Below are 27,066 nucleotides of genomic sequence, written 5' to 3'. Positions count from 1 at the left end.
AAAAGAATGTGTAAAATTCATCTTTCTCATCTTTCAGTTGGTTCAAAGTTCGTATGCTCGCTTCTATGCAAATTTTCCATATTACCATCTTTCCCCCAATTTTTAAAATTGGGTTTCCCCACAAAGTCAATTTAGCCATGAGAAAATTGATCAGTTTTATTTTTATTAGACATTATATTCCATATTTTTTCTAACTGACGTAATTGTTTTGAGAGACTCCTTAGCTCTAATGTACTTTGAGCCTAATGCTATATATGCATATTCTAAAATTGCCCAAGTCAGAAAATTATTATTATGGGAGCTGTAGTTCAGCAGCATATGAAGGGCCACAGGATGCCAGTTGGGTAGCTATCTTTCTCCACCACAGGTAAATTTAAGAAAGCCACTTTTTAGTATTTGGATACATAAACACTAAAAATAATAAAAAATAAGTTTCCTTGACAAGAGATGACTATAGGAAATTATTTGCTTATATGGCTTACACTAGTTTTCCACTTAGAATCCTTTTTGTTACAGCATTTTGGGTGAAATACAAAAACTTGGATGTACAGATGTGTTTCAACTTTTGTTTCCTTTTGGGTATATTGTTCAGGGTGGTATAATGTCAGTTCAGGGCACCTGCCTAATCAACTTGTTTTGATACCTACCAGGGGATTTCTTTCTTCAGTTCTTGTCCATTTGATTGTCACCTTTAGTTCAAATTGTTTGCATTCTTTAAGACTGTCCACGGTTCTTCAGTTTTCTCTAGCTGTTTTGGTGATTCCCTCATGCAGGGTGGTAATGGCTCTTCCCTGCAGATGAATGCTGTATGATCTATGCTCAGAAGGGCCCAACCTGCTTTGTAACCAATTGCCTACAAAAAGAAGAAAGTCACTCGCACATCCAACTGTTCGTTTGTTCACTATATTCAGTCAATTCCAGTATTCATTTAGACTTCACAATAACATAGTACCGGTACGCTATATTAAGTATATGCAATGGTATGGAGTAAAAACACATTTTTGCTTTATCTGTACAGGTCAGTCGAACATACTGCTGTGGAACCTACAGAGCAGGTCCGATGAGGCAGATCAGTCTTGTTGGAGCAGTAGATGAAGAAGTTGGAGACTATTTCCCAGAATTTCTTGATATGTTGGAAGAATCTCCATTTCTTCGTGTAAGAATTAACTTTATTGCATATGAGAACCTGTAACATATTATTACCGTAATCACAGAATAGTTAAGCATAAGAATGCATACATGAGTCTGTCTACTACAGGACTGGGGAACTTTCCTCAGCCTGAGGCATTCCATAATGGGGTATCTTTTGCGGGGAGGGGGTGCATATGCCAGTGGTGGACATGGCTGGGGGGGTGAAAGGATGTGGTTCCTATCTTTTGTACATTAGGCTTCATTCCATGTATGGATGTTACTACAGCTGAATGACATTCTAACCAGGCAAGATTATTTGAGGAGGACTCAAAGCAGAGCTGGTGAAGGGTGTGCCTTGCATTCGGCCCCCATGCCCGAGGTTTCCCACTCCACCCCACTGTTTTCACATGACTGTTTTCATATGACATATTTTGTGTATATATGATTATATCCATGTAGTATAATCCTGGTTTTGTAAACATCTCCCTCCCTCCCTCCCTCTCCCTCTCTCTCTCTCTCTGGGTGTGTGTGGGTTCAATAAGGAAGCTGTGCCTCTGTTCAGTAGCATTTTGTCTTGCTGACCACCTGTTTTGGATTTCTTTTGCTATATACAGATGACTTTACCTTGGGGTACTCTTTCTAGCCTCAGACTTCAATGCAGGTCACAAAGTGATGACGGCCCCATAATGTGGGTAAGACCAGGAGAACAGATGATCCCAACAGCTGATATGCCAAAGTCACCATTCAAACGGCGGAGGTAATACTCCTTAAATTTATTTTACAAGAAAGTTTTAATGCTTGCAGAAGAGTTGAATTCACAAAACTCCTTACTGATTCTGATCTCTCAGCTGATCATATAATTAGTACCAGCTTCTTCCATACTGAAATTTAACTATGCATTGCAGAACTGTAGTCATGTTCTTTTCTCTATTAGTCACCTAAGTGCTATGCATTCTTAACTCCTTCAGGCAGGGACTTGCCTCTGTTTAGTAAAATGCCATGTATACTGATGGTGCCATTGTTTTGAAGTTCAAACTGTATATGTTGCAGAGTATGTGAAGCTTTTAAAAATCTTTTCTTCCTCCAGGAAATGGGTAGCAGTACATTCCAGCTTAAGCACCTAAGTACAAATTATGACATGTAATGTCCCTGAATAGCAATACAGCTGGGCACACCAGCATGATATTTGTGTAGAGGTAAAGGTAAAGGGACCCTCGACCATTAGGTCCAGTCACAGACGACTCTGGGGTTCCAGCACTCATCTCTCTTTACTGGCAGAGGGAGCCAGCGTTTGTCCGCAGACAGTTTCTGGGTCATGTGGCCAGCATGAAGAGGTAGAGCATTACAATTCTACATCTTATTAAATGGTTGACTTTTTAAAGTGCCACCATATTAATGACTTTCTGAGCTTCTTTGGGTACTGTTAAATTAAAATATTATTAAAGGCATTTGGCCATGTTCACTGACCCTTGACCTTGCTTCACTTAAGGGTGAGGTTTGAAGGGGGCTTGTAAGCGTCTTCACTTGAACACATTATAGAAATCAGGATTCCATTTTATACTTGAGTTATTAAAATCTTGAAGTGCTACAGAAATTATGCAGAGCCCTTGTTTTTTAAATCAAGTGGCAGGACAAGGTAACTCCCAATATATACACACTACATAAATTAATTCAGGAGTAGTTATACTGAGTTTTCAGTGAGATTTATTGCTATCATTTGTTTTTAGTCTAGGTAAAACTGTACAACTCTAGCTAAATCTCTGAATATCACATGACTGCCTCTATAGTAGAGCACCAAAAGCTGGGAAGCTTTTTTTGTTTTCAGATGTCAATATCCCCACTGCATAGTTCTAACAGCCTTCTTTCTCTCCCCCCCCCCACTTCATAGATCAATGAACGAAATAAAAAACCTCCAGTATCTACCTCGGACCAGTGAACCCCGTGAAGTTCTCTTTGAAGACAGAACAAGAGCCCATGCTGATCATGTTGGGCAAGGATTTGACTGGCAGAGTACAGCTGCTGTTGGAGTGTTGAAAGCTGTACAGTTTGGTGAATGGTAAGTGTGGTGTAGCAAGTCAGAATATGCTTGCACTTCTTTTGAGCAGTCCAATCGGAAAGCTGTCTAGTATGCTGCACTAGAATATTCAGGAAAACGGAACATTTAAAAACCAGCAAACCAATACTTGTCAGGAATATTTCATTTGTACTAAGCAAATTGTTATAGACCAGGGGCTCTCTAGTCTTGTCATAATAAACTACCCTGAGTTAAATAAACTTTGAACCACCATAGAAATAAAGTGAAATTGAGTTTTTGTTTTCTGTTGACCTTTGGGGAAAATGGAGAATTCCCAGTCTACCCAGAGCCCTGCTGATCATAGCTTAGTTTGTTATAGAATTAGGGGGATTCGGGAGTGGGTCCCTGACCCGGTCATACATTTAGATGGAGCAGGTCTAAATCACTGAGCCTTGCATACCAGTGCAAGTAGATAAATAGGTACTTACTGCTGTGGCAGGAAATTAAACTGTGTTTCCGTTTCCATGTGCTCTGGCACTCATCACGGTGTCCCGTTGCACCAGAAGTGTTTAAGTCATGCTGGCCACATGACCTGGAAAGCTGTCTGTGGACAAACGCCGGCTCCCTTAGCCTGAAGTGAGATGAGAACCGCACCCGTAGTCGCCTTTGACTGGACTTAACCATCCAGGGGTCCTTTACCATACATTTAGAATACAAATGGGCCCCATGTATAATTCTCAAGATGTCTACTAGCACATTCTCACTGGAAAAGTCTTCATTTTTCTAGGAGTGACCAGCCTCGTATAACCAAAGATGTAGTTTGTTTTCATGCTGAGGATTTCACAGATGTAGTTCAGAGGCTTCAGTTGGATCTACATGAACCTCCAGTGTCTCAGGTAGTCGGCTCATTTGTTGAAATGTATACTTTGCATGTTGCTTCAAAGCATGGTGTTAGTTGCCTATCCCCCCTTACTGCTGATATTTTCACTATGAAATGACATTTCCAGAATATAGCATACAGATTTGAAAAACAAACATGCCCTTTTTTAACCAGATAATGTTTCGTTTTGACAAACATTTAATTGGATTGCGAGTGGAAATACCTTAGATCGTAGTCCATTCCCCTGCCACAAGCAGGATCATACAATTACCAGAGCCACATTGACCAGAGTGTGTTGAACAGTATTGGGGACACTGCCTCAACAGTGCCTCATACCGGTGCTTCATAGAGATACATATTCAGGCACTTGTTCCAAAATTTCTGTTCCACAACACTAGCCAAACATGCACTATCATCTGGATTTTGCAGAAGTGATGATACTGGATTCATTTCCATTAAGTGCAGTTTAAACTTCTGTTAAAGGTTCTACCCTGTTAGTGGACAGACATACTTTGTCCTTGTTTCCTGCAGGTTTTCACTGACTGTAATGAGGCATTGTGGGAATAGAACTATATGAATTTGCCCAGGCCTTCAAACTGGTATCAGAGGTCCTGCACTAGTAAAAATGCAATTGCTGGTTACTAGGGGCAGGGTCTTCTCACTCGTGGCACCATAGTTGTCGTACCTCACACAGGAGAGAATTCTACAAGTTCCCTCTCTCCCCCACTTTTATATTTTGAATACTGTTTAAAATTACCTAAGGTATTTTAACATTTTAAAATGGGTTTTAATATTGCTGCATTTTTATAATTGGATTTTGTCTGTATGTGTGTTCTCTTCAGAGTAAAGCAGTTTAAAAAATAATTTTGAAAAGTGGGGTACAGTTTTTAAATAGTGTTGAGAACAGAAAACCCTTGAGCTAATCAGGAAGTTGTTTTGATCAGTCAAGTAAGATTATTTGTGGGAAGTTTGCATTTCCTTTTGTTTCACAGCTTCTCTGTGACAGAAAGGCTGAAGCTCTGGTGTGGCTGTCACAAACCTATGAGTTGGAAGTTTTAACAGTTCATCATTTGCTTGAAGCTAGTATAAAGTATAGATATACCAGCCATGATTAAATGCTGCATGTTTTTGAGTAGCTTTTCTCTGACAGTCATGGGGATTTCACTGTTTGCTTTTGCTGTCGGAATATGTAAGCACATATTTTAAGTTGCACCAAATGTTGTACTTGGCTCATTAGTTTAGCAGCAGCAGCTCCAATTCAAGTCTGTTGGTATTTGTGCCATTTTAAGACTTTCCCTTTTTATTGTGGCTAATAAATAACTAAAGGCTGAAGGGCAGAATATGTGCACTGCACACTAAATGCCCACTTTGGGCCTGGCATCTATCTGGTTTACCTCTAACTTCTTTTCTCCTTCAGTGTGTTCAATGGGTCGATGAAGCTAAGCTAAACCAAATGAGGCGAGAAGGGATTCGCTATGCTAGAATCCAGCTATGTGACAATGACATCTACTTCATCCCTAGAAATGTCATTCATCAGTTCAAGACAGTGTCAGCTGTCTGCAGCTTAGCTTGGCATATAAGACTCAAACAATACCACCCTTCAGGGGAGAATTCTCAAAGTACAGAAAGCATTTCAAATATGGACACTAGCATCTGTGATGAGACTAAATCAGAAGGTGAAGATCAATGTGTGCTTGTGAAAAAGGAGTCTGAAGAAGTAGGAACAGAAGTACAGACAGCAACAGTGGCGTCACCATCATTGTTTTCATCTCTGTCGTGACTTGTTCTGCAACAAGATAAGCTGGCTCAGCCCCTTCCAGTTTTTAAACTAGAATCCGATCAGCAACACAAGCCACAAGATGGTCGTATGTGCTCTCTTGTGTAATATGTACATAATCATATACATTTTTAAACGGCTTTTTAAAATTTTGATGTGAAGTTATAGTTTTATAACTGGGTTATGTTTTATTGGAGAAATCTTGCCTATAATTCTATAAAGAAAGGTGACATTCCAAAATGTCAAGCATATCTTTTTTACACAGATTATGCAAAGTTAGAGTTGTATTTTACTCCCTTAGTACAGCATGTAGTAGTGGACTACATTTTTCTTTGTAATTGAACATCTCCACAAATGTTTTTCCCCTCCTTCAGGAACATTAAGTATTTAACATTTGGTAAATCTGATATCCCTTCATCTATTTTATCTTTAGCTTTCAGCATAAAAGTGTTGGTTTCTGTGGAGGAGTCACAAAGTGACTCTCCCATTTGATTAGTGGCTTGAATTGAAAGAGAAAGCACAGCACTTTTAATGATCAATGACATTTGTGTGAGAGAGACTTTGAAAGCCTAGAGAAAGCTCAAGTTACCAGCAGCGTAGATTAATCCTAATTGCTTATCAACACCTTCACAAAGAAGCTGATATCTGAGATTACTTGCAGAGTGTGATCTTGTGAATTGTAATACCTGACGTAACACTTCCCATACCTCTGCTTTTAATGTTTGTGGGAATATTACTTTTCTATATCTTCCCTGACTGCAAAATGTAATACTAGTGTCAAATGAAAGTAACTGTTGGCAGACTCCCTGAGGAAACTGCCATCTTAGAGCACTTTAAGGCTTTACAATATTCTAACCAACTTGGTGGCTTGTTCAATTCACAGCAAGCACCTGAGGTGGAAACCATATGTTCCTTTTCATTGATGCACTTAATCCAGTAGAGTAGGCTTCACAATATATATTGGTTGCCTTTATTCTCAAGAATTCTATATTGCTGTTTCACAGGAAATCTCATGTGTACTGCTATTTCCACATGTAACTCTTGGGTACCCATGTGCTATGTCGAAAGGTTAAATGACACCCACTAGTATGTTCAGTATCGTTAGCAAGATTGTTTAGCACTCATACAATATTTCCCAATGTTAACTATGGTCAACTTTTATTCATTATTTGTATGCTTGAATTACATTTATTTCTGGTACTAGAAGAGATGGGCCCTTAACATGTAGGATATAACCTTTGTTAAGGTGTAATCATAGTTGTTAATAAGCAACTCCGTTCTTGTGGGGTAGGGGAGAGATCTGCAGCACTACATAATGCAAGCAAGAAAGCAGCTGTGTTTATTTCAACACATTTTTATCAATCTTTTTGAAAAGAACTGCAAATATTAATCTGTTTCTAATAGCAATTACTTTGTGCAATATTATTTTGTGTAGATTATATGCATATTAGTACCTCTGCACAGAGGACAGTTTTAAACCAATAGCAAAATGATCAGAAAATATTGCAGTGATTTAGATAGAACTTGTATTACTCCTGATATATACATGTATATGTATTGTCTTTGGTGCAGACTGAAGACCAATAGAAAATATTTCAACTTAAAATGAATTTTCAGATTGGCGTGGTGATGAATTGTTAAGTAATCTGTGTAAATAAGGTGTTAGGATGAAAACCTTTTTACAAAAGGTAATTTTTTAAATGCAGGAGTGTAGCTTTTAACAAAATTCTAGATCGACCAATACTGGTTCAGATGATAACCCCTGTGTACTCTGGCTTTTTCCACTTTTTTACTCTTGTCCAGAAGAATTTTCATAAGCTTTAATAGGCTCTGCAAAGTAAAATTCTTCACAGGCAATACAAGTTTCAGTGCATGATTTACATTTGACCAAGTCCATCTTTATTTTTGCATTTCTCTTCCATCCATTTTACTAGTCTTCCAAGCACTGATTTCCCTTCACCCATGCATTGCACATAGTTATATCAACAAATATAACGCCGGTCTTTACAACTTAGCATGAAAACAGCACTGTGTATAATCACTCAGGAACTGGAATTTAAAAAAAACGTTACAGTTGAAGGGAAAACTGTTATCTCTTTGTCCCGAAATAAAATTTCTACAGAATTTAAATGAACAAATTCTAACTGTGTACTCACAGGAACTCCATTCCCATGTAACAAAAAATAATTAATACACGGACAAACTTCTGTGACCCTTTCTAAGCTTCTAGATTGTATTCTGCCCTCTATGCAGCCAGGAGAATTTCTGCTAAGTTTTTTTTTTTTTTTGAAATATGAGTTTAGCATCCTATGCTAACCAGGAATTACAGCATACAACCATGCTTAGTTGTGGAACAGTGATAGCTGGTTCACACATACTGATATGAGAGGAAATTGAAACTAAATGCCAGTGAAGTCTTTCTCCTGGACATCAGGGAGGATAAAGTGCATGAGTCTACTTATGCGTAGGCTTTTTTCCATTACATGCACTATGTGCATTATGCACTTATAAGCATTATGTGTGAAAGCGGCTTAAGTGGTAGTTTAGGACAAGACAGAATTAAAATGGAAACACAAGGTGGTATTCAATGTCACATGCACTATTGCAAATGTTCTGTCTGAGCAAGCTATTTAGCTTGTCAGATAGAATGACTCCCCTTATCTTCCCCATGTCCTGTTCTGGGGGTATTCCAGATCTCTGAGCCAATTTGGGTGGGCATGGGAGGGAAGTCCTGTTGCGCAAGCAGAAGTCTGATGAGACTTGTCAGGTGAATCCCACCTAGAGTAGACCCATTAAAATTAATGGGGTTAACTTAGTCATGTTCATGAATTTCAGTGGGTCTACTCTGAGTAAAAGTTAGTTCAATACCATTCATAAGAAGTTTTTTATACACATTAAATTTTAGCAGTGGGCATAAAGTACAACAGAAGCTTGCTTTCAAATGGATTTACACCCTGCAAAAGGAGTATGGATCAATCTTTCATGGCCTCTTATGTCTCTCTGCACCCAATGGAGATGGAGAATCTTGGAATGATGTTCTGTGATTTTCCAGTTCAATATGTTAGTGTTGAATTATGCTGTGTTGTATGTAATAGCATTTTGAATATATTTCAGACATTTAAAGATAATTCTTTCTGTCATGTTCACTTATCTTAATTTCACTTTAAGTATATTGGTTTGGATTGAGAATTAATGCTCCACTGGGTTCTTCTTGTGCTGGAGGAAGCAGGGTAGAGTGGGGCAGGGAGATGATTTATACCAATGCCATCTTCCTACTGTAGTCCCCTGAAAATTTTCTCTGGAAGACTGGGAGACCCTCTGGAACAATGTGGGAGGTGGTGCAGGAGAAAATCCCCTTCTTCCTCCAGTGCTCTGTGTTCTAGTTTCCTTCAGCTATCCGAGGAACAAGTCTGGATCCAACCCATTATCTTTTACAAAAATACTTTTCAAAATGGTTCAGAAGCACAAATTGTCATTACTTCTAAATTCTAGGGTCAAGTACCAAAGAGTTCTGTTCACACACTGAGACTTTGTTGATTTCTCTGCTGAAGCTTTGGACTGTATTCTAGATAGTCTCCATTTTCTGGGGGAATGAGGGCTGCAGTGGGAGAACAGGCTGCTCCACACAGTGCATGTATGGCCCTCAGGATCTCTGCCTTGGTCTCCCTTTTTTAAATAAAGAGAAATGCCATCTAGGATTAGCATGGTGATAAATTACCTGATTTGGGCAAAGGAGGGCTAGTTTAAACATTTGCAATAAGAATAATGACTACTACTACGAACCTGACCAATAGGAGTGACAGATGACTAGGTTCATATTATCCAAATAACTGTTTGTTTTGTGAACATACAACATTTAGCTCTCAGAGAAATAAGGTATTTTTAGAAGTGAACTTGCAGGAAGATACTGGGAAGTAACATCTTGCATTGTTCAGAAATTTCTCATGCCAACTTAATTGATTATTGAATGCCAAGATGTGCAAATAAAATTCACTTAACAAGAAATGCAATGTTATAAACTATAGAGCTATGTTTTACTTGGAGTAGGCCCACTGAAATTAATGAACACGACTCAGTAATTTCTAAGGTCTACTCTTGAGTAAAACTTAGTTACAAAGTGGAAAAGGAGTTCAAAGGCAGAATTATCTTTAGATGTATTTATTATAGGTAATTTTCCAGGTGGTAAGACCTTTCTCTGTCCAATTTCTATAACTGAAAACCAGTTATTCTTTGATATATATTGTCTCAAAGCTGTAAAGAATCTGCTAGCTACTAGCGGTGTCACAAATATTGTTCATGTCTAAAGTTTCTGAATCTCTCCATGTTGAATAAACATCCCACTGTTCCTTAAGGACCAAAGAACAACATTAATTTGTGTTCAGTGAATGGTTGTATTGGGCCACTGATCCATTTAGCAAAAGTAAGATTAAGAAATAAGTGAAATAGGCATTTCACACCCCACCCTAAATATTTATGAGCAAAAATCTATTTTGTAAATAACTGACATGTTCTCTTCCATGAAGATGGAACATGTGCAGGGTTCTTTATATTTAAGGGACACTTACATTTATCACACAGTTTTTCCCAAACAGTAAAAGGGCTCTTGTTTTGTTGGTAGTTTTCCTACATGTGAGGATGTAGCTGCTTGTCAAGAGACAGGAGAGTTCATTTATTGCTAAGAGCCTATGGATGGACATAAATGTTTTCTCATGCTGCCATTCACATGCTTGACTATATTCTGAGCAGTAAGCTCTTTTCACTTGGAGCACAATCTAGCCAAGGTTAAGCATTTTAAGTTCCTTTGATTTTTTTTAAAATGGGAGATAAGCTGGACTTTCAATTGGAATCTGTGAAACTAAATGTGTTTAATGTTGGCAGGATTGCACTCTCATTTCTTTTATAAATGCTGAGTATTTATAGCCATTATGGGATGTGTTTGAAGGTTGCTATGAGTGGGGTTGCTTCAGTTCCTGAAAGCTTTGTACTGTAGATAAATTTTATGTTGGTCCAATAAACAACTTTCCAATAATGTTATGGCCTTCCATTGATATACATAATAGTTTTAGGACCCAACAGCACATGTAGTTGAGAAGGGGCTTCTCTTAATATAGCACTTTCAATTCTGTCTAAGCAAATACCTATCTTTACATGTTGTATAAAATAGATTTGTGTAGTGTTTTGTGATTAAATTCAGTTTTGATTGGCAGCCAAGATATTTTTCTGTGGTTTTAATATATCTAAGGTCTTTGCATATAGAAGATATGTACAATTGTCTGGAAGACTGTTTTTTTCTTTTTCTTTTTTGGCTTTGTGTGGCCTTAGTATATTTATTGACATTTAGCAAGTGTTTTAAAGAGGTTTTTATAATAGTGTAAACTGATGGGAAAATTTTAAGCCTATCTGTGAATAATCCTCTAACGCAGTGCATTTCTTTTAGTAGCTGACTGTACAAGCGTATCAAACTGTTAAAGTTATTTCTTTGTAAAACAAACAAATAGTACAATGGAATGCATAGATTTCCCCCCTGTAAAGTATTTTTTTAATAAACAGAAGTCTGATTTGTCCTTAATGTAAACTGCTGTTTGGCAGAAAGACTGTTAGAATATTGGGCAGGGTGAGGGATGGACTTTGGTAATCTTCTGTAATATGGTGCCTTGCGTGATCCCAAAATTTGGTGTCCCCAAAAGAATATTCTCAGTTATGGATCTGCTCAATTTTTCTCCCCTTGGCTCAGTGCCCTGTGCAGGGGAACCACCTGAACTGCCCTAAATCTGGCGCTGACAGGGTGGAATAAACCATTATAATTTAGAACTTGTTACTGGCGGCAAATTAATCCTGAACTGTATAGACTGTTCCACTGACAGTCATATTGTAAACAAGCAATATGGGAGAGTAGGGTAAATACAGCTGAATCCTTCTGTGCTGCGATGTACATATGTTTGACACATTCAATGAGTCTTTTATAAATCTGAAGAGCACAATGTTTGCTTTTCAATGTGGCTTTTTTTGGGGGGGGGAGTGGAAGGAATCAGGGGCGTAGCCAGGATGAAAATCAGGGGGGGCAAGGGGCGGGGAGCAACACCGGAGCAGCCCGAAATCGGGCTGCTCCGACTCCCTCCTCCCCCTCCGCGATAGGAAGGGACGAGGGGGAGCCAGGATCAGCCCGAAATCGGGCTGCTCCGACTCCCTCCTCCCCCTCCGCGATAGGAAGGGACGAGGGGGAGCCAGGATCAGCCCGAAATCGGGCTGCTCCGACTCCCTCCTCCCCCTCCGCGATAGGAAGGGACGAGGGGGAGCCAGGATCAGCCCGAAATCGGGCTGCTCCGACTCCCTCCTCCCCCTCCGCGATAGGAAGGGACGAGGGGGAGCCAGGATCAGCCCGAAATCGGGCTGCTCCGACTCCCTCCTCCCCCTCCGCGATAGGAAGGGACGAGGGGGAGCCAGGATCAGCCCGAAATCGGGCTGCTCAGACTCCCTCCTCCCCCTCCGCGATAGGAAGGGACGAGGGGGAGCCAGGATCAGCCCGAAATCGGGCTGCTCCGACTCCCTCCTCCCCCTCCACGATCGGAAGGGACGAGGGGGAGCCAGGATCAGCCCGAAATCGGGCTGCTCCGATCCCCTCCTCCCCCTCTGCAATCGCTGGGGCAGGTGGAGGGAAAGCCCCAGAGCCGCACAAAGCGTTTGGCTGGCTTTCCCTCCCTCCGCCCCACAGCCAGCCGGCTAGAAGGGACGTCTCCCTTCTCCCTTGCTGGCTGTGGGGCGGAGGGAGGGAAAGCCAGCCAAACGCTTTGCGCGGCTCTGGTGCTTTCCCGCCGCCCGCCCCACAGCCAGCCAGGGAGAAGGGAGACGGCACCGGGCGGGCAGTGGGGCAGGCTGGCCAGTGGCCCTGCTTCTAGGGGGGCAATTGCCCCCTCCTGCCCCCCCTGCCTACGCCCATGGAAGGAATAGAATGGTCACATCACAACCTTGCAATCTTCCTATACTGTATACATTTGAAGCGCAAGAGATAATGCGGTAGCTAAAGAGTCTACCCTTTACGCTTCCCACTTACCATGGGGGAAATCATGACCTGTGCTATCTACACCTGGCAGAGGAGGAATGGAACTGTCCTCCTGCCTCAACACTGCCAAAGAGGTGAACTTCCCCAGATTACCTATGTGCAACCCTTAAGCCAAAAGCAGTGCCAGCAACAGCACTGAGGAGCCTATAAGGAACGTATAGACCTACTGTAGGGATTGGTTTTAAAAAGTGACACGATCAAACTGCATTGATCAGGCGCTTATAACAGCTGTGCTTGCATGATCTTAAGAGTCCTATTTACCGAAACGGAGATTTGTCAGAGCTGCAGCACTGGGTTAGATACGAAGTACAAGACGAAATTAATTCGTTCTGCGAGTCGTTTTGTATTGCGAAAATTTCATCTTGAGGTTTTCCAATTTATACAAATCAAAGCAAAACAAAAACAATTGCAAAAAAATTCGTCTTGCAAAGCACGGCCATAGAAAAATTTGTCTTGCGAGTCAACAAAAAGATCACAAAACGCTTTCACCTTGCGAGTTTTTCGTTGCACAAGGCATACTACCACTGTAGTAATGTAAATGCTTTTAGAGTACAGGATGGACTGTTTAGGGGTGTGGAACTAAGAGCCACGTGCCTATGAAGCGGGTATTTCCCCGGCCGCCACGTGCAAGGTCCTTGCCCGCCCCCCCCCGTTTGTTTCTAAGTAAATACATTTTTTTAATTTTAAAAAAACCCATCAGAATGTCAACAGCTACAACTTTTTTGCTATTACAGAGTGGTATTTAAGTTAACAGATCAACTAGTTATTTTTTTTATGCGGACAACTGATGAAAATGAGTAACTAACTACACCTGCCTGTATAACATAATTTGTGCTGTGCACCAACAAGGAACCTGGCGGAGTCCAGATGTTGATTCCGCTTTCCTTATCTCGTTCCCTACCCCACCCCCACTGGCCAGTGCCCCACTGCCCCTCCTTTTCCCTCTGTCACGGGGCCGCTTGTCCCTTTTGCGTTTAAGGCGCATCTTCGCGCTCCGCCCCCTGCCGCTCGGGGCCTCCGCCCTCCGCCCTCCGCTCGCCTGCTGATCCTGGATTCGGCGTTCGGCTGCCGCTGCCTGCTGCCGACGTCCCTTTTGCCGAACGGCGAAGAGATGATCAGCGGGTGCAGCAGCGCTCGGCTGGCGCTGCCTCGCCCTGAGCAAAGATGGCGACGGCGGCGACCTTTCCCCCGATCGGGCCGGGAGCCTGGTCTCTCCTCTGGAGCCGGCGCTCCGCGTTTCCATGGTAACGACGAGAAGCCACTGAGCGGCGGAGGGCAAGCGCTAGGCCTCGGCGGGGGAGACGGGACCGCGGGATTAGGGGTGGAAAAGGGCGGCCGCGGGGCTCCTGGGGTAGGAGAGAGGCGGGGTGAGTGTGTTGCGGGGTGGGGTAAATAAAGGGCGAGGCTCGGAGGGGTAGGAAAGGGATGGGGGGGGGAATAGGGCTGGGTGTCGACGAGGTGAGGCGAAGGAGGGATGGAGAGGAGTTAAAAGGGAGCTCTGCAGCCGCGTGTGGAAAAAGGGAGATTTTAAACAGAGGAATGGTTGGGTTGGCTGAAGATTGCGGCTCATCGCGTGCAAAGGAGAAGCAAAGGCTGGGAAGGGCTGCGTAGCTGGGGCAACCTGATCGATTCTCAATATTGGCTCGGGAACGCGCACCTGAAAACCCTCCCGAGAGACGGTTTTGCACCGGAGCATCCCTGTGCCATCACGGCGGTGATTCCTAAGCCGAATCCATCTGTAAAACTTTCTGAGTTTTCCGATAAAAATACATGCAGCAGAAACCCGGGAGGATTATGATTTAAAACGGGTTGGAAAATTAAAACAAGTTCTTCTTCTAAAAGCAACACCTGCATATCGTTTATGCAGCAGAAAAGACTAGACTAGAGCCACCAGCCCAACTGGACTGTTCTTGGCTGGCCTTGGACCAAGTTGGCCAAGGGCACTGGCTTCTGATGCCACCCTCTGGTTGTCCCCTGGATGATGCTTAAGATCCTAGGCTTGGATAATGAGCTCTCTTTGTTTTATTCAGGTAATTTGATTATTGATTTTGGAGATGCCAGATGGCCTCAAATGATGAAGATGCCATTGCTTGGTACCAAAAAAAGGTCAGTCTTGAGGCTTATTTTTGTAATTACTTTCATCTGTTATAAAACTGTACCTGAAGAGGGGGGAAGGGGGAGGGTTCTAAAGACTATTCATGTTTGTTTTGAACATGGTACTCCAGAGTACTTTTTTTGTACAAAGTTATTGTAGATAGTTTCTGTGCTTCAGGCTGCTATCCTATACAGGCTTATCTAGGCATAGATTGATTTAAGATGGGTGTGTGAAAATTATTATGGACAAAGTATAATTATGTAGGCGTTTTCCTTGATTATCTTCTTTGATGTATGATGAATTCCAATTCCCATTGAGTCAGCATTTCCTATAACTTATAAAATATTTAAAGGTTTTTGGAGGCTTTCTTCATAAGTTAGTACTATATTGTTTAAGTTTTGGAGATGGCTAAATTTCTGAAACCAGGAAAGCATTAGAATTTAACTAAGCCCCATGCTGGATGCAGCAGGGATTCAGTTGCTGAGAATGGCTGTGTTATTAGGCAAACAAAGGCAGAGATATGGGCCATTAGCAGAGACACTGCCATACAGCAAGAGGGTGGGTCCCCTCCTTCTACCTCCTTCCACTGAAGAGATAGTTAGCAGAGAAAAAGGCCAGTAGTGGTAGAAGGATAAGATTATGGTTTTGCCTGATACAAATTTGAGGGAAAAGGTGTCAAATCTGTAAGCAGCAAGCTGGGACGGGGAAAGAGGGCCATATCTTATTTCTGATGGGATCCACGACTGTGGTCATGGGAGAACCAGGACCCTCTTGTAGTGGAAGCCCCTGTATTGTAGGCTCAGCTTGTATATATGTGTAAATAAACAATACATCATAAAGACACCATTGTCTCCACTGTGCAAATATGAACCGTGGGTAAGTGCCTGGGCCCCTGGAATCTCACTGTTGTAGATATTGGGGTGGCATGGAACAATATTAAAACATGCAGTTTGCCCCCCCCCCCAATTCCCTCAATGCTTTTCATGTCCATAGTTTTAAATAGTGGGATCCTGGGTAAAAACTTAATAAATTATTTAATATCTGTATTGTTAATATTTTGGATTTGGAGATGGAAATAGAATACAGGAAGCAGGTTGCTTCCCTAGTCTCCTGTTTAACTAACACAACTCTTTTTTAGATTGGAGCCTATGATCAGCAGATATGGGAAAAATCTATAGAACAAACTGAGATGAAGGTAAAAATCTCTTCTGTGAAATGACAGAACTCAAAAGTACATTGCACCCTGACAAATAGACATGCATGCGAAATAAGTATGCCCAAGAGGATTGTGTACCGTGTGATATTTCCTACTTACAGTTGCCCTGATCTGATCCTACTTGTGGTGTAGGAAGTTCTTAAGGTGTACACAAGCTTTCTACATGGAAAGCAATACACTTCACTGCAACATTGAAGACAGCTGTGCAGATGCAGCCTCATTGCCATAAGTGATGAAGTCTCTGTTTGCTGGGAATTTTATCACAAAGGGTCAGTGGAGCTCTAGGTTCAGATTATAGTGTTGTGAGAAACTAGAAAAATGCTGTACTATATGCCTTTATATTAATAACTGTGTTTTGTGGGAGTATGCCCATTTTCTCATGATTTTCTCTTGGCCTAGCTTCATTTGTTTTGAATAATTGTGCTTGGTCAAATAACTTTTGTGACTGAGATATTTGCATATCATTGGCAGATTAGCTAAAGATTGAAATTGCCCTTACATTAGTCTTTTTGAAATACAACGGAATCATAGAATTGTAGAATTAGATGGAACCCCGAGGGTCATCTAGTCCAACCCCCGGCAAAGCAGAAATCCTGCCCGCAGCATAATGTTAATACACAATAAAGTACTAGCTGTAACTGTACAATTTCATAGGGTTGCCGTACATCCAGAATTTCCTGGACATATCTAGAATAATTTGGTTGTTAGCAGGATCCGGGTTGTAATTGGGAAATGTCCAGGAAAATCTGGATGTATGGCAACCCATGTCGGCAGTGTAGTTTTCGCTGATTTTCCATAAAAATAGTCAAAAAATGTCAACAACTTTTCTATCCAGATTTTCACTTTTTGAAATATAGTGACCTTAAATTTCAGCTATATGACTGTTGGCCTGAAGAGCCTAACAAAAATGTATATGTGGCATATTTCCCTGAGGGATCATAAGAACGTAATGAAAACTGCTGGATCAGACCGAAGTGCCATCTAGTTCAGGTAGTAGGTTGTAAAAGATGATAGGCTTGAGGTACTGTAGGAAACAGGAACTAGTGCAAGGCACAAAAACCTTCTTTCATGCCCCAAGATTCCCACCCCAATGTTCTCAGGTCTGTGTACCTTTAAACACACATTTCTCTCATATTTTTATATAAAGGATGAGCTTAAAATTTGCTTTTAAAAAATAAATAAAAAGCTAGATAAATAAATAAATAACTTCATCTCAGAAGTCCTGTGACAGTACACAGCTTCTGTGCTGCATGCACACGCATGAGTGTAAGGAATACAAATAGCCTGAGGACATGAATGATTATTTTTAAGCCAGTGTCTTTGCTAATGAGATTAGAACTAGGAGATACAAGTAGACAGCCTATTATATTCACCACAAAAATCTACTCATTCTTTATGATTAAATTTATAGGGCTTCAAAAACAAACCCAAAAAGAAAGGCCGCATACAGCCTGATCTTATAGATGTTGATTTAATCAGAGGTAGGTATTGTGTGAATAACTGCATTTGTGCACACCATCCCTATTTTACATGAGTCTGGGAGGCCAGGTAATTATTTCATCTTTGTATAGGTATGACATTTAGTACAGTTTTCATTTTACTTATCCACAAGTTTCTACCCCACCTTTTGGACCAAATGCCAATTATTAATTATTATAATTATTATAAGTAATAAAATAAAAATAGTAAGCAAATAATAGCAGGGGAGAAATCATAAAAGCTCAACACAATCAAAAAGAATGTTGAAATCATGATTTGATGGAAACCGAAAGTGGTAGTGGGACCAGTAGTGCTTCCTGTAGGAAGATGGAGGCACACTAAAAATTTTGCAGCATCTCTGCACTTCTGAAGTCAATAGGACCAGTGATGAATGCAGTGTACAGGCTGGATTGGGTTGGGAGAAAATGGCCCTGTAAGTAAACTGGGCCAAACTGTTTTCTGATTTATAAGTAATAACCACTGTTCTGAATTGGTTCCGCAAGCCAATTGGCAGCCAGTACAAATTGCTTTCTAAAGTGTAATACTCCAGTCTTGTTCAAATCACAAATAATGGCCGGACTGCTCCATTTTGCATCAGCTGAACTTCCCAAACACTTCTCAAGGGCAACCCAATGTATAGTGCAGTAAACTAATATAGAAGTGACGAAAGCATGTGTAGCAGTGGCCAGATAGGCTTTCTCCAGGAAATGGCACCCCTGGTGCACAAGCCAAAGCTGCGTAAAAACTCTTCTAGCCCCATTCGGTATCTGGCAATCCAGGAGCACACTGAAACTGTTGATCTGTTTCTTCAAGGGGTGTGAAGACCTCAACCAGAACAGACTAAACACCTAATCCTATCTTTGTTTTCCTACTTACTGACTGATGATAGCTTTGACAGGATGAAGCCTCACTTTGTCAGCTTGCATCTATTCTGATGCAATGGAAAGGGAAATTTCCATTGGGTGAAATCAGCATGTTGATGGCATGCGATCCCAGTGGGAGCTCCCACTTCATGTAGATCAGCCTTCCACAGCCCGGTCGCCTCTAGATGTTTTGAATGTCAATTCCCATCAGCCCCAGCCAGCATGACCAATAGTCTGGGATGATAAGTATTGTAGTCCAAACATATGAAGAGTACTGTACTACGTTGGAGGAAGTTAATCTAGATGTTGAATAGACTAAGATGGAACCCTTCAGGGACCCTGTTGACTAAGCAGGTGAACAACAGCCTCCCAATACTGTATCCTGGAACCACCCTTTCAGATAGGATTAGAACTGCAGGAGAGCATTCTAAACTCTGCTAGCAGAAGAGGCTTACAGTTTACATCTTGCCCTCTATACCAGGGGCAGGGAACTTGTTATTTAAGAGCTGCATTCCCACTTTTCCAACTTTCCAGGGGTTGCATGCCAATGGTCGACATGGCCAAAACCCACACAATCCATGCAGCACACAAGCACATGTTCAATCTCCCTGCTAAGCAATTGGGGGAGGGGGGCGTGGAAAACCAATTTAGCTTTTTTCAAGCCAGATTGCTGGATGGTGGGTGATCTTCCAAGAGATTGTAGTGGATGGAGGAGGGAGGGTTAACTGCAGAAATGTTAACCTTTAGCAACAATTATTCAGTTACATGAGCTCCCACTTGCAGTCTGAAATGATACCTCCCTGGTGCAGGTTTCACACTTTATCTATTTGTAAGAACTAGTTCTGAGTGGCCGTGAAGTTTTGCAAATATTTTCCTACATGCACAATTTTAAAGGGAGTCTTTGACTGAGTAAGGGAGGAAAAAAGTCAAATGGATTTCCCCTTAATTCCCAGATAAACTACCTGTGTTTTTCATGTATGCTTTCTAGGTTCCACATTTGCCAAAGCTAAACCTGAAATCCCTTGGACATCTCTGACAAGGAAAGGGCTTGTGCGGGTTCTTTTCTTCCCCTTTTTTAGCCAGTGGTGGATACAAGTAACTTCCTGGCGTATTTTTACATGGCTGCTAGCGCTCTACCTCCTACAAGGTGAGTAAAGATTGAGATTATGTTAGAGTAGCTTGAAGAGAAAACCAAGATGACCTATTTTAGGATGGTGTAATCAATCCAATGGACTGCATCCATCAAATTTAACAGACCTGCTCCAGGCAAATAGTTGGAGGAAGACAATAAGTCAGGAATCTATCATAAATCATTCTTCACTTTTGCAGCTTGGTGGTGCATTTGCTCCTTAACATCTTGGAAAAGAAGTGATTTTGAGAGAATCTGTCCCTTCACAGACTTCACCTGGTAGAAATAGCAGTCTAGGATTCTTGTCTGCTCACTCTTGAGCTTGCTTTGCAACACTCCTCATTTCTATCTCTCCTCCCTATCATTTCCCTTCTACAGTATTTACATTTTCAGTTTCCTTTCACTTTCATCTTTGCCATCACTGATCTGCTTTAAATGGACTTTGATCTAATGAGGAAGAAAGAATAAAGCTGGTCATGGGGTAACCTTATGATCGCAGAGCACAAGCTTTGTTGTGTGGACTGCAACAGCACTTGATAAACACATTGTTACCTGATTTTCATCATTTATCCAGTTCTTTTCAGAGTGAGAGAAAAGTCATGCAAATAATTTTGTTGCAAATTATCCGTCTTATTAATACACCAGCCATGGTGGGAATTATGAATTAGAAGGAATCTTTACTTAGTTGGGAGTCTTTTTCCTAAATATTGTCTTTGTACCAGACTCAACTCCATTTAGGGATTCCACTGATAAGAGTGTAATGCTTCAAAGTGCTTATCCCAGCTAGATTAAAGGTTTAAGTAAACACTTTTGTGGAGAGCATGTTGTCAGGTATTTGCTTTTCCACTAAACAGTTCCAAATCTGTGTACTGTTTATTTGAGACTTAATTGAGGATATAAGTTTGTTACATTATGTGCCATGCAAATGCATATTAGAACAAGCTATGATTAAATTTTAATTGCCACACAATTTGTACAGCCGGTGGTAAGATATATTAATAGATGTTTTGTGGTATAGCTAAGATTACAGGATGTGATTGCACATATAAAGTTCCTATATGGACATTGCAAATGATTCAAGCACAATTAGAATTATATCAGGTAATTACTCCCATTTTGTTAGGAAATGATCTTACAGATTTACAAGATCTGCAATCACACCCTACATTTCAGAAATAACTAGAAGTTGGGAGTACAGGCCACATTAGAGGTATACTGTAGAAACCACATTATTACCGGCTAACCAGTGGAGGGTAGCCAATAGGTCTCAAACCCTGTATGCAAGTATCTACTCTGCCCCTTCCCACTTGAAAAGTAGTCACTGCTTTGCCTTGCAGAAGCATTCATGTTTAGTTTGCTGGAGCATGAAGCTAGTGAAGGAAGATTTTTTCCTTCCTTTTGAAGGATGAACCCACCCTGTTAGCAGCACCTTGTTGTCTGCTGTGTGCTCAGCCAAAATGAGCAAGTTCAGGTGTGAGAGTTTCCTAGAGAGAGCTCTTCCATGTGCTTGGACCAAGCAGGATTGGCCTCCTTTTGCATCAACTGGGGCGCACGCGCGGGAGTGGGTGGGTTGAGAGATCCTGCTAAGTGCTGGCTTTGGATGTGTGAGAGGGCTCCCTGTAGATAGTCATCAGTCTTCCAAATCTTCAACCCAGTCAGATAAATAATAGTGTCATACCTTGTGTTGCATTAGGTTCATGTTGTGTCTTTTCGGCTTGCGGACGCAGCAAACCTGGAAGTGTATACTTCCAGGTTTTACCGCGTGTGTGCGCATAGAAGCGTTCTGCGTGCTTCGCACATGTGCAGAAGTGCTCTGTCGCGCTCTGTGCTTGTGCAAAAGCGCCACTCTAGTTGCGGACTTTTTGGGCTACAAACGGCACCCCGGAATGGATTGTGTCCGCAACTAGAGGTACCACTGTAATAATAATAATAATAATAATAATAATAATAAGTAGTAGTAGTAGTATTCACTTGATTATGGCCCCCAGCATTAACAAAGAGGTGTTTTTATGTTGTATTACTAAAACAAAGGTTTGCCTGGCAGATAAGTTAACCTACATTTTTTTTCTTCAGTCATAGCAATTGTGTTGTACTACATGATGCCAGTTGTGAGTGCAAGTGAAATTATTGGACCATTGTGCCTTATGCTGCTGATGGGGACTGTACACTGTCAAATAGTATCTACACAGTTATCGAAGCCATCAGGAATTGATGGAAGCGGTATTGGCCGGAGAAGGAGGTGAGAGAGCAAAGTCAGTAGATTGGAAAGGGTCTCAGTTTTTAAGGCGCTTGCTGGAATTAGAACATATGGTTAGGCACTACAGTGGTACCTTGGTTCACGAATGGCTTAGCTGATGAACAAATAGGCTCCTGAATGCTGCAAACCCGGAAGTAAGTGTTCTGGTTGTAAGCATTAAATGCCCGTTTAATGATAGTAAACTCACTCCTTTACAGCAGAAAGCGAACGTTTTTCGGAAGCTGAACATCTGACGCGGTTTCTGTGGCTTCCGCTTGAGTGCAGGATGCTCCTGCAGCCAATTGGAAGCCGTGCCTTGGTTTTCAAATGGTTTCGGGAGTTGAATAGACTTCTGGAATGGATTAAGTTTGAGAACCAAGGTACCACTGTACTTAAATGGCGCCTTTTTGTGTCCTTGAGTGTATGTGTTATATAAATCTGAAGAAGTGTGCATGCACACGAAAGCTCATACCAATGACAAACTTAGTTGGTCTCTAAGGTGCTACCGGAAGGATTAAAAATGTTTTTATTTTTTTTTGTTTCGACTACGGTAGACCAACACAGCTACCTACCTGTAACTAAAGTCTCCCTTCCATGTTGGCTGGGACTCCTAGCAGAGGTCATAGGGTTGGCCTCTACGCTTGTGATTTGATTCCACTCCTATAGGTTCAGGCAGAATATGATGACTTGAACTCTAGGGTGGATGCATCTCATTTCTTGAATGAAGCAGTGCATTTATATTTTCAGTTCTTATTGCTATTACAGGCATTGTTAGGGATTTAGAATTCTCTTTGAACCCACCCTACTTCCAAGTTCAATAGGACTGGGAATTGTTGGAAGGAAATGTGAGTGGATCATATAGGTGAGGAGTGATGTATACTGCGATAGGCATATACAGACAAAACAATGTTCATCATTCCAGCCACAGTGGCATTACCAAGACATCTTGGATCTGGGAATTTCTAAGAGCACATCTTGCTCCTTTGCAAGTATTTTTTTAAGAACACTGGGAAGGAAGGAAATCTGGTATTTTTATAGTTCAACAAAAAATACCAGATTCAGCAGTACGTGGCTAGACCCCTGGTATTGTCTCAGCCATATTGATCTACTGCTGGGAGAAGGCAGAGAGAGAGGGGGGGAGAAAAAGATTTCATATATAATCAGTTCATTATGGTCACAATGGATTATCTCCACTCATTCTCCCATGTTTTTATCTGACTCTACCCATGCACACACAGCCACACACACTAAGTTCACACTGGTAATGTTTGTCTTCCACCTATATAGTATGTGTCAATGACTCTGCAAGGAGTGAGAGTTTGGCCATCTTATTAAACTCTGATCTGTTGCTAAAACGTTGCTTTTTCTAATGTAGGAAAATGCGGAAATATGCAGGAGGTGATGGCAGCATTCCATACTCTTCCTTAGACAAATTCAGCAGATCTGAGGAGCCATCACAGTTTTCATCCAGAATCAGCAGCTTCTTTGACTCAGTATTGCGGAGAAGGAGCAGGGAGGGGTACGGTTGGTAGTGTTTGCTTGTTCAGGAGGTAGCAATTATATATATATTTATCTAATATTTTTCTATCTGCTGACCTTGCCTCTGTTAATCATATTCTAATTTTATGGAATGTTGTTTTTTGTAGGTGATCTAGTTGTTTTGATTTAAATGATGTAAGTTGGCCTTGCATAGGCATGAGAAGCATGACAGTCAAGAGAGCGCAAATGGTTCTCCCCTACCCAGTGCTATTTTTCTAGAAAAAGATGTGCTGGAACTCACCATGAACACCTCCCTTGTTCTCTTCTAATGGCAATGACGCACCCCTGAGAGGTGCTGGAACTGTGTTCCGGTGAGTTCCGACTGAAAAAAAGCCCCACCCCTACCTTCATACTTTGCAACCACCCTGTCAGATAGATTAGGCTGTGGCAGCCCCAAGGCCCTTCATGGCTGAGCAAGGATTGAAACCTTCATCTCCCCAGTGATTGTCTAATACTCTAGCTGCTGTACCACACTATGATTAGCCTCTGAAATGGAGAGAGTTGCATTGTTTTTCTATATCCTATTTGAGATAAAAGATGAAGTGTCATTGTAAGGAATTAATTCTCTCCCAACTGGTTTTAGTCAGACAGAGGAATTGTTCTGTTCATCTTTTTTAAGAGATGAATTTCATATATTTCAGTAGATCAGGCTTCCTCAAACTTGGCCCTCCAGATGCTTTTGGCCTACAACTCCCATGATCCCTAGCTAGCAGGACCAGTGCTCAGGGATGATGGGAATTGTAGTCTCAAAAACACCTGGAGGGCCAAGGTTGAGGAAGCCTGCAGTAGATTTTAATATAGCAATGGGAAATTTCTCTTGTACATGATTATGTCTGGCTGCTGCCCAGGCCTTCTCCAGGCCTTTGAAACTTTGGAACACTTTCTTTTATTTCCAAGAAAGAAAGAAAGAGCCGGTGGATGTGTGTTTATTATTTTGATAGAAAAAGAAATGGATAATTCTGTAATCCCTCTGCTATTTCTTGATTTTATTATTATTTTTATTATTTCATGTATGGATCACTTCCTGTGAAGCATATCAACTTCACTTTAAAAATGTGTAGAAAGAAGACATGCTATCTACAGCATTTCCTTCCTTAGGATTAAAAGGGGAAGACGGGTAGCAGATAAAGGGACTGAAACGGAACATAGCAGTGGCGGGAAACGCCGGATTTCCAGATCTGAGCATAGCTTGCAGTGGTCCAAGGAGGGGGTCTTACCTAGTGCAGAAAAAACCCTGGTAAGATATGATATGGGTTTGATGCTTTAGTTTTCCAGATGCGAATGTCGAATGGGTTTTGTTGGAACAATGATATATATCACAACCCCCCGCATATTCCAGAAAGCTAAGCTTGGAATACAGCTTTGTAAAATGTACTTTGTTGCTGCAAGCATGGATCATTAAAATGATTAGCCATTTATTTAATCATAGAAATAATATACTTGGCAAAGCAATTTCATCCTGCCTAGATACTGCACAGAAAGTAAAAAAACCATGTAGAGTCTTTTTTTCTTAAATCTGTAAATTCCCTCAAGGGAAGAGATTAGATTGAGGCTTACCATCGAACGCCCTTTGGCTCCCGCTTTTGGATTGAGGCTTCCCCCTGTTGCAAAATCATCTAGGAAGCTACTTTGGATGAAGAATCGTTTTTGTTACGACGTATTCTTATTACTTACTTTATCATTATTCATTGCCTCTTTTTAAAAAAAAATTGCTTTATTGATTGTAAAAAAAGAAAAAAAGTCAACAAAAAACCCAAAGGATAATACAAATTACAAAGATACGTTAATTTCTTCTATTGTGACTTCCATTACCTTATTACCTCTTTTAATCCTACCTTTCCTCCAAGGATCAGAGGGGGTGGCACATGTGGTCTCCCCCCGCCACACAAACTTTATTCTCACAGCACACCTGTAATGAGTGATGAAAGATGAAATACAGTTGATGGCCCAATGTCACCCAGTATGTTTCATGACGAAGCTGAGATTTAAAGCCCCTTGATGGTAGGGATACCTGCACTCCATCCAAACTCCTTCAACATGGTAGATTACTTTGCCATGTTACCATGTAGGAAAATAGCAGTGCAGGTTCTTGTGATAGCAACTTAGACCTCTGTCTCACAGCCTGGAGCAAATGACAGTGCTTTTAGGAGAGTAATAACCATGCGTTGCTGAAACTAAAGTTCTGGTTGCAACTCCTCTCCTTTCAGTTGTTTGCTTGTAGTGTTTAGTTGGTACTATTAACAAGCAGTTTTCTACTTACTGGTAACTATTACACAGGTTATGCTACATGAACACGAATTCGATCTGTATGATGTTGAGCTTTCATTCTAACTGCTACTCTTTTCAGGTTAATGCCAGGCGCTCTGGGGTTTCTGATGAGCTGTCAAGCGAGGAGGATACAGATGCTGTGAGTCAGAACATTTTGTTGCGCAGAAGTGTAGAAGGTGCCCCTAGTGAAAATCTGAGCAGGAAACCTTCTGTTACTACTACTCCTGCTCCTTCTCCAAACCAATCAGTATCACAGGTAAGTTACAGTTTCTGTAACAGTGATTGCTGTCTTAGAGAAGTAATTACTCCACTTCCACAGACCCGGGTTGGGTGTCATCTTTGATCAGAAGCAGCAAGAAAATAAGCTGCTAAATTTTATTTGATCCTAAAACCCTGGATTAAATGCTGCCACCTTGTTAAATGTATTTCAACTCCTCAGTACTTGGGGATGCCTGGAAATGAAATGAATAGTGGTTATTTGGAATTGACATAAAATGCAAGCCGCTTTTTCTAGTATATTTAATGTATTAATATGGTTTGTGTTCTAGATGGGCATAACATAGATATAAAATAGAATCACAGAACTGACACTGACATCTAGGATGATGACTTTCTGTTTTGGTACCAAGGCCTTTTCTGACTCACTATCCCTGTAGACTCAGTAGTTTTGCTAGTTCTAGAGTAAACCCATAACAAAACATGAGTTGAATGGTACTTTTACTTAAAGAAAATAAAGCGTAAGGATTTAAAATATGAAGATAAAAATAAATCTATTAAAAAGTACTTCTTAGATAACAGTATTTCCAGATGTTAAGGATAGGAGTGAGTAGTTCAAGATTAGAGGCTCCACATTTCTAGCTATCTAAAGTTAATTTCAAAGCAAAATTCGTTTGCTGTTGATGAAAGGAAATAACTGTTCAGAAAAGCCATTGGAAGAAAGGTCCCTCTTCTTATATAACATCAAGGTGACTGCGGTGCAGGGCCGGCTCTAGGTAGACCCCCGGTGGCGCGGTGCGCCAGGGCGCCGGGCTGGTAGGCCGGGCGCCGCGCGGTGAAACCATGCTGCGCCCTGAGAGGGCGGGGGTGCCGGAGCGATCTCCGCCCCTCAGCACCAGGGCGCGCGACCTGCTGGAGACTGCCCCTGCTGTGGTGGCAGCAGAAAAACAGGAGGTGATGGTCTCCTAAGTTGCAGCTAGAGTTTGCAGTTGTCATAGGCTTAAGGGAAATCATTTGGCTATTTAGATGACTTCATACACCTGCATTTTTAAAATAAGCCTTATGCACAAGGAAGTAATGCAAAAGTACCACTTGATATATCAATTCTGTTAGCTACTCTTACCTTTTCATTGTACACTTCGGAAGTATGGATGGCAAGATGT

At 41.3% G+C, this 27,066-nt stretch overlaps 2 protein-coding genes across 5 annotated transcripts in view; both read left to right on the top strand.

Annotated features, from left to right (window-relative positions):
- Positions 1-11,798, top strand: part of RSBN1 (round spermatid basic protein 1) — a 34,272-nt gene extending 22,474 nt beyond the window's left edge. Inside the window, exons 3-7 of the mRNA XM_035122846.2 lie at positions 1,019-1,156; positions 1,746-1,888; positions 3,020-3,187; positions 3,933-4,041; positions 5,443-11,798. Of these exons, the coding sequence (XP_034978737.2) occupies positions 1,019-1,156; positions 1,746-1,888; positions 3,020-3,187; positions 3,933-4,041; positions 5,443-5,805 (921 nt within the window). The 3' untranslated portion in view covers positions 5,806-11,798. The remainder of the gene's footprint in view (positions 1-1,018; positions 1,157-1,745; positions 1,889-3,019; positions 3,188-3,932; positions 4,042-5,442) is intronic.
- A 2,172-nt stretch (positions 11,799-13,970) lies between these two features.
- PHTF1 (putative homeodomain transcription factor 1) overlaps positions 13,971-27,066 on the top strand; it is a 25,004-nt gene continuing 11,908 nt past the window's right edge. For 3 of the 4 annotated variants that reach the window (XR_004693018.2, XM_035122266.2, XM_035122264.2), the window contains exons 1-9: positions 13,971-14,106; positions 14,893-14,968; positions 16,096-16,152; positions 17,585-17,654; positions 19,504-19,662; positions 21,718-21,883; positions 23,256-23,399; positions 24,518-24,656; positions 25,767-25,943. Coding sequence is in view for 3 of the 4 variants with exons in the window: in XM_035122266.2 (XP_034978157.1) it covers positions 14,924-14,968; positions 16,096-16,152; positions 17,585-17,654; positions 19,504-19,662; positions 21,718-21,883; positions 23,256-23,399; positions 24,518-24,656; positions 25,767-25,943 (957 nt within the window). In the remaining variant the exon portion in view is untranslated. Of the gene's footprint in view, positions 14,107-14,891; positions 14,969-16,095; positions 16,153-17,584; positions 17,655-19,503; positions 19,663-21,717; positions 21,884-23,255; positions 23,400-24,517; positions 24,657-25,766; positions 25,944-27,066 lie in introns of those variants that run through there. The other variant, XM_035122267.2, reaches the window with a different exon arrangement.

This window comes from Zootoca vivipara, chromosome 7 (genome assembly GCF_963506605.1).
Source record: "Zootoca vivipara chromosome 7, rZooViv1.1, whole genome shotgun sequence".
NCBI classification, from domain to species: domain Eukaryota; kingdom Metazoa; phylum Chordata; class Lepidosauria; order Squamata; family Lacertidae; genus Zootoca; species Zootoca vivipara.
The sequence above is the reverse complement of the archived record's forward strand: the minus strand, read 5'-3'. Positions and strand labels throughout refer to the sequence as shown.